The sequence below is a fragment of the Teleopsis dalmanni genome, chromosome 1, assembly GCF_002237135.1.
Source record: "Teleopsis dalmanni isolate 2A chromosome 1, ASM223713v2, whole genome shotgun sequence".
Taxonomy (NCBI): domain Eukaryota; kingdom Metazoa; phylum Arthropoda; class Insecta; order Diptera; family Diopsidae; genus Teleopsis; species Teleopsis dalmanni.
The window spans coordinates 59,401,440-59,409,245 of record NC_051846.1 but is presented as its reverse complement, the minus strand read 5'-3'; the positions used below and the strand labels follow the sequence as shown (position 1 = coordinate 59,409,245).

The 7,806-nt window shown below is 33.5% G+C and overlaps 1 protein-coding gene across 1 annotated transcript in view; it reads left to right on the top strand.

Annotated features, from left to right (window-relative positions):
• The first annotated feature begins 1,146 nt into the window (after nucleotides 1-1,146).
• LOC119682110 (probable cytochrome P450 305a1) overlaps nucleotides 1,147-7,806 on the top strand; it is a 12,395-nt gene continuing 5,735 nt past the window's right edge. Inside the window, exon 1 of the mRNA XM_038095466.1 lies at nucleotides 1,147-2,350. Coding sequence (XP_037951394.1) covers nucleotides 1,147-2,350 — 1,204 coding nt within the window. The remainder of the gene's footprint in view (nucleotides 2,351-7,806) is intronic.

The window sequence follows — 7,806 nt, the reverse complement described above, 5'->3', positions numbered from 1 at the left end:
GATTTTGTTAAGGGTTCCAAACGCTTGCTTCGCTTTCGATAGCCTGTACTGTATGTCTTGCCGACTGCCGCCGTTGTTCGAAATGTAGCTTCCCAGTTAGCAGAAACTTTGTACATCTTCGATGTAGGAGCCATCTAGTTGAAACTTCGTTGAGCAGTTTGAATTGAGACGCATAGACTTGGTTTTGTTGATATTGATTGACAGACCAGCTGCCAGTGCACGCTTTGCGATGTTGTTTAACGATATTTGCATCTGGGAAAAGTTATGTGTTAGTAAACAGATGTCATCAGCGTAATCGAGGTCAGTAAGTTTGTTATGAAGGCCGAATGAGATGCCATGATTTGTGCTCATAGCTTCCGACATAACCACATCTAAGACTATATTAAATAGTATAGGTGAAAGAATGCAACCTTGTCGGACGCCAGACTTAATTTGGATTTGCCCGCTGAGACGCCCTTCGTGAAGTACTGAGCAGTGCGCGTCAGAGTACAAGCCTTTTACTAAATTTATTAATTTACTCGGTATACCTTTACACTCTAATGCATACCAGATGGTGGTATGGAGAAGTGTATCGAATGCACGTTTAAAGTCGATAAACAGCAAGTATAGGGGAGATCGCCATTCGCTAGACTGTTCGACTATTATTCGAAGGCTGTTTATGTGGTCGGCACATGATCGATTATGCCTAAATCCTGCTTGCTCGGCTCGTAGTGTAGGCTCAGCGGCCGATTCGGAACCTGGAATATAAGAACTCTAGCAGAAACATCAAAACTTGCTCAACTTGAACGTGAATTTGTACGTCTCAATCTTTTATTCATCGGGCTAAGCGAAGTAAGATGGAATGGCTGCGGCGAATACAAAACATCCTCCGGCGCTACACTCATATACTCTGGAAAGGCCACAGGCGAAAAAAGAGAAAGTGGAGTAGGCTTTCTATTATCCAAAGAAGCTAAACAAGCGCTCATAGAATGGCAACCACATGGCGACCGAATAATTCTGGCAAAATTTAAAACTCGAGCCAGAACCCTCACATGCATACAGTGTTACGCGCCTACTGAAGTCACCGACCCACAAATCAAGGAAAATTTTTATGACTCCCTATACTCTGTTTTAAATAAATGCCCTAGAGGTGAAATAAAGCTCGTCATGGGAGATTTCAACGCACAAATCGGGCCAGATAACAATGGAAGAAAGCAAGTGATGGGTAAACATGCTCTCGGCACAATGAACGATAATGGGGAGCGTTTCTATGAATTATGTAACACCATGGGCCTCACCATAGGAGGTAGTCTCTTCCCGCACAAACATTTGCATAAAGTCACTTGGGTTTCCCCAGATAATGCAACAGAAAATCAAATCGACCACATTGCCATCAGCAAAATGTGGAGACATTCATTATGTGATGTCAGAAATAAAAGAAGTGCAGACATGGCTTCTGACCACCATCTACTAATCGGTGAAATACAACTCAAATTAAATGCGGTCCTTAGAAAGCCACAATTCAAAAGGAAACGGTTCGACCTCGCCAAACTCGACAACCCTACTGTTCAAAATAACTATCAATCTCTTTTATCGGCCCAAATCCCTAATCCCTTGCCACTAGAAGAAGAAATCTTTGAAGCCGAAACTTATTGGGAACAAGCAAAATGTGCCTTCACTGAAGCAGCACAACAAAGTGTCGGTATTCCTCAACGTCAAAATAATCCGTGGATCACCGAACATACATGGAATCTTATAAAAGCGCGCAAAGGAGAAAAAGAAAAGGTTAACAGGGCAAGAACGCGCCAAACAAAGCAGCAGGCACAAGCCAACTACAGTATTGCCAACCGCAAAGTTAAACGCAGCGCTAGAACCGATAAGCGCAGATGGCTCAACAATTTAGCAACAGAAGCTCAAAAAGCAAGCGAATCACATAGGCTCAAAGACCTACACAACATCACTAAAGCTATGGTGGGACGTAAACACAGGATTGCAAAGCCAATAAAAAATACCAGAGGCGAACTAGTACACTCTACCGAAGATCAGCTAAAAGTTTGGGAAGATCACTACAGAAATCTCCTAGCGGGAAACAACACCTATCCTCAGCAGGAACTATGTAGTAGACACCACGAACATTTTGCTCGCAACGATATAAACACAGATGTACCTAACATCAGTGAAATTGAGGCAGCAATAACTCAGCTTAAAGCAGGTAAGTCCGCTGGTCCGGACAATATTGCCCCCGAACTGCTCAAAGTAGACAAAATTTCAGCTGCTCAAATTATTCAACCAATTGTCAACAACTTCTGGTCCCAAGAGTCATTACCGCCTAATCTTAAAGACGGCATCATTATTAATATACCAAAGAAAGGTAACCTGATGGAATGCTCCAACTGGAGAGGCATAACTTTACTAAATGTAGCTTATAAAGTTATTGCTCAAATCTTACATAATCGGGAGTAATTAAAAGGACAAAAATATGAAATTAAATCATTTTCAAACTGAGTTAGAATACCTACTAGCTCCTGGTTATGAATATCCTTACGAAAGAGGCAATAAAACTCTGTAAAGCAGGTTCTATACTACTTTTTATCCACGCAACAAGACTTAGAGACTTACTCTAAGACAATAGACACAATGATCGCAGTCCCCTCTCAATAATAATAAAAGAATACCTGCTCATTCTAGTTTGTTAGTCTGATTTTTTTATGCAAGTATATCAACCGTTATATCAAGTTCTCAGGTTAAAGCGTACATATGGGTATTTAGCTTCCGAAATCAGATGTTCTTTGAACTTTGTAAATGTTTTCATGTTTGGAAAAAGTTGGTATTCCAGTATTTTTTTTAAACATTTTTAATTAATATTGTTTTCATGATATCACAACGGCCTATTATTTGAGCTGGAGTGAGTTTTGGGCACAACGCCGTCACTCCAACCAAACCGAACCTAAGGCCTCTGCAAAATTTCAAAGTATTATGAAAATGCGTTACCGAATCATGGATCTAATGTTTCGACAGTTTAAGAACATCTTATACTTAAAACACATTGCAAGTTAAATAATTAGTGCAGATTAACATCAAATTCTATTTGCAATTTTTTGGATTTTACACAATTATTGTTTTTTAATTAAGTGAGTTAGATACATAAGAATATCTTAAAGAATATCTTACTTAAAGTAATTATCAGATAATGGCTTCTATAAGGATAACATTGTCATATACATTCTCTATTTATTCATAATTGTGATATGGACAGAAGCAATGGGTTCACAATATTTACAAAAAGTATTAAGTATGTAAGATTGCAGTTTCCGTGAACTTCGAAACTATCTATGTAGACATTAATATAGTATACACTCTTATAATACAAACCATCTGTATCTATTTTATTGCTGCCATTAAAAGAATTATTTCTATTTTTTTCACTTTACCATATATTTTTCCAAAACAAAATTTTATTTATAATAAATCCAAGAGTCAGTATAAAAAGTCCATATTAGCAACTATTAGTTCCCTCATTGGAACAATCAGAAAAATTCTTATTATTTAATAAATTCGTATTAAATTGAAATTGCTTTGAGTGTCTTTAGCATATTTTACTGTATCTGTTTACCAAAAGTCCAATGAAGTGTTAAGAAAGTTTTCAAATAAATAGTTTCCATTAATTTTTATGAGACCTTAAAAAGTTCTTCACCAAATCTCAGCAGTAACTGTTCAGTCCTTCAAATGCAGGTCTTCAAAATGTTTTATGTATGAAATAGTCCATTAATCTGATATTCATGTGCTGTTATTTTTAGTAAATTACTTATGTTCGATGCTATTATTTGTTGAACATGCCACTTTGATGCCTCGAAGCAAATGGGCAATTTCTCTTAGTGCCGATTTTGTTTTGTTTAACTGACTACCAACCATAGACGTTTCTAATGTTAGTTAACTTGAGTTTGTTTTGATAGATTTTCTCTTGTTTGCTATAACAAATAATATTTGCACATATTGTTTAGCAAGTTATAATACCCTACATACATCGAAACTTAGAAATTAAATTACTAGTCAGAGTAAATAAAAACGGAAATCAGTGCTGATACTTAAAAGGACATTCATATTAAAAGAAAATTGAACAATTGATGGGAATGATATTCCAGCAATCACAGAACTATTCAATAAATAAAAGCGTATAATAATAACTTCTATACTCTTCCAATTAAAGCTAAAGAGAGCCGATAAGTTGACGCTGGCTTTCTGGCAGAAATAACCAAGGAAGAAATGGTCTTGAGGATTTTAAAGTTGTTGTTGTTGTTGTAACCCGCCGGGACCTGAAAGCAGACAACTCGTCACTAGTCAAAGACGACCAAGTGCCGTTCGACCACCCCTAAAGGGACTACACAAGGATTTTAAAGTCGCTCCATCTGCTGTTTTGGAAAAAGTTATAGAAAGTGATGGATGCTTTTTTTCGCATGCCACTGTTGAAGCAACAGTGTTAGCATCATATGATGTTACTTTAGTAGTTTTGTAATAATACGAACTTCTAGTTTGTTGAAACTATTTTCATTTTATTCTATTCGAACCTAAACCATAAGATTCGGGCAAGTTCACAGTCTTCACGATTAGTTCACAAATTATGTATGACCTCAATGGTGAACTCAACTATGTTACTAAAAAGTTGACACATAGAGATCAGTACCGAGATATCAGCACCATATGAATTTAAGAATAACTCTTGGCTATCTCATCTACTCTCATATTTCCTTCAATATTCCTGCATCCAAAAACCCAACAAAAGGAGACATTATAATATATTAAAATATATTATATACACTGTACTACCCACAATTTTACCGCTTTAAGTTAGGGTAGTTTATATAGGCGATCTTAAGGATACATTTAGGATTATTTTTTTACGATCTAAAAATTTATTTATTTAAAATCCATTTTAAACCTTTGACTAACCATAAAATGCTTTTTAAAGAGGTCCTATAGCTGGGCAAAATCCTCAAAAAAGTAACCAGCTGACATAGTCATACCGTTTCGAATTCGATTGCTTTTATTCCTAAAAGACAAATTGTACTACATATTTGACTATTTTACTTTGCCCTTGCTTCTATTTTGATAGCGTATATTGACCTGAAAAAGAATGCAAGTATCAGGAATGCAATATAGTTTTCGTACCTGAATTTCTTTAGAGCAAGTATTTGCTTACCTTTCATTCTGAGCCTTTGGGACATTTGTCTATAAGCATTATCTATATGTCGCTACGTTTTTGACTGGTAAAGTTGAGATTAACGTTAAAATTGCTTCCTTTGCCCCATAATTGAACACCATTATTCTTTGTCAAGCTTTGTGTTTCAAGGTTTGTGTTTCAATCTGTTTGGGCACGTTATAATTAATTTATTAGCTTCGTTTTTATTAATTCCTTTTTCAATCCGCTTTAATATGTTTCTTCCATGTAAATCTGTAGATTTAAAAATGATTTACTGTAGATGAATAGCGATATATTATACTGATATATATATATATTAGTATATATTATACTGATATATTATTATATATTATACTGATACTATATTTCTGAAGTTCCTGGATCGCCAAATGAAATCTCAAGGCAGACTAGTATGTTTTTATATAATTAGATTTAAAAATTTTGGACCAATATAGGTTTCTGTTCTCACCGAGCCAAAACGTTTTTGTTAGCTATTGTATATCGAAACATACCTAGTTTTAGCTCCTCTACAGACTTATCTGAAGATACTGACATTTTAGATTTCAAATGACATTTCTTAGTTCGACAATGAAATTGACTTGCTATGAGATTACACCTCAAAGTTATATATTAAATGTTCTTTTCTGATAAGTAGTAGTATTCAGGTATATAGTGTGTTTGAAAGTCATCATTTATGAGCCTTTTTGCTGTTGTTTTAGCCAATAAAATACGATTTTTCTGACTTCATTTGTTTTTATCATTTTTCTCCATTCTTATTTTGTTTCTTGTTTGTATAATTGATCGATTTGTTTTGTCTTCTATTTGACTTTTATGTCTTTCCACGTCATGCTGTGTCTTCGCGCTTAAATGGTTTTGTATTTCATAAATCATTTTTTCTTTCAAAAAGTTTTTTACATTTTATGGTCTTTTTACTTTTGATTGTATTTTTGTTTGTATTTTCTCTTATTTCACTTAATTTAATCAAAGAATTTCACTAGGCAACAACCTTTGCCTAATTCTGTTACTCTGGTGAAAGTGCTTGGAATGAAATTTATTAGCACATCTTGTGAATCTACCTCTGGCGGAACATTAATAAACTTCCCCAAATCGATATGACTGCAGTCGTCAATGGAAAGTATGGCAATTAATCAGTTTCAGTTGTGCATGAAACCTACTCCACATCAAAGGTCATTTGAGTGATTGTATGTGATTTGTCCTGGAAGTTTGTTCGTAATTTGTTATTTGAAATTTGATTGAATGTTGTTATCGCACACTATATACTTTATATATACTTTCAGGATATAATTTATGTACATGAAAATATGTTTTGATATGTAGGATAGCTGCACTTTAACATCCTAATTAAGGTCATAAGTTCAAGTCTACTAAATTACAGAAACTGTTAATTGAAGCAACATTATTCTCGAGCAGCTTCTTATGAATACATCTTAAGTTATGTTAGTAACAAGTGAAATGTACTATACATACATCGGATATTATTTGGAGTAATTGAGTGTGATTTCATTTCATCTGTACATGTTATATGTATTCTTGTATTAAAAAATTTAGGAGAGTTTTTTTTTGATATTTTAAGAGCAGAACTTTTTTTTTTTGTTTTTGAATATATTATATAGGTATATATAGTACAAATTATTCGAAAAAAAATCTAGAAATGAGAATAGAGTATTAAAAGAACACTACAAATTATTTTAAAATATATTAGAAATAAGCAAAGAGTAAACAAGTAACAAAGTTATAATATAAATTCTTCTAAAGTAATTTAGCCGAATTTATATTATTTGTTGTTAGAAAGAGTTTGAAAATAAGGAAAAAATAAAAATAAGGATTTTTACAAAAATGTTTGTATTTATTAGCTAATTCGATAAATCCTTGAGGCACCATCTATTCATCCATACTGAAATCAAAACTTTTAAATAATAATGGATAAAATGGCAATTACAACGCTTAGGTATGTAGAACTAGCTATTTGAAACTACACATAGACCTTAGAAGTCAGTAACCATACCAAACAAAACTTCTTAAAAGCAGTTAGTGACATTAGACGTAACGTAAGGACCAACACAAAATGTGGAATAGAAAACAGAAAATAAAGAAGGAAATAAATATATGTAAAAGCACAATATTTTTATATTTATGAAGTATTATATAGTAAGTAGGTACACATACAACAAAAAATATACCCAAAACAGTAAAAGGTTTCCCTTTTAAAAAAATGCAACCACATATAATATATAATATAATAATATATTATATATGCACTGGTATAGTACATAAATTTTTTACTAAAAAACACATCTCTATGAACGATTACGTACCAAATCAGGACAATGTCGTGTCAAATCAGGACAATGAGAAAAAAATTTGCTTTCAAATATTCGCAGAAAGTTTCCAGAGTTGTTTTTATTTAAAAGGAGATTTTTAAAAAAGACAAAAGTAAAAAATCAATATAATATATAAAATAATATAGAATAAATGTCAGTTATATCAAACACGCCCAATACTAAAAGAAGCCTAATCGTAACTATGCGGAAAAAGAACAAAATAAGTTCTAAGCTGAAGATGGGAGAATGTCAATTAGCTTACATAGTACATCATAACGCGTCCTTGTT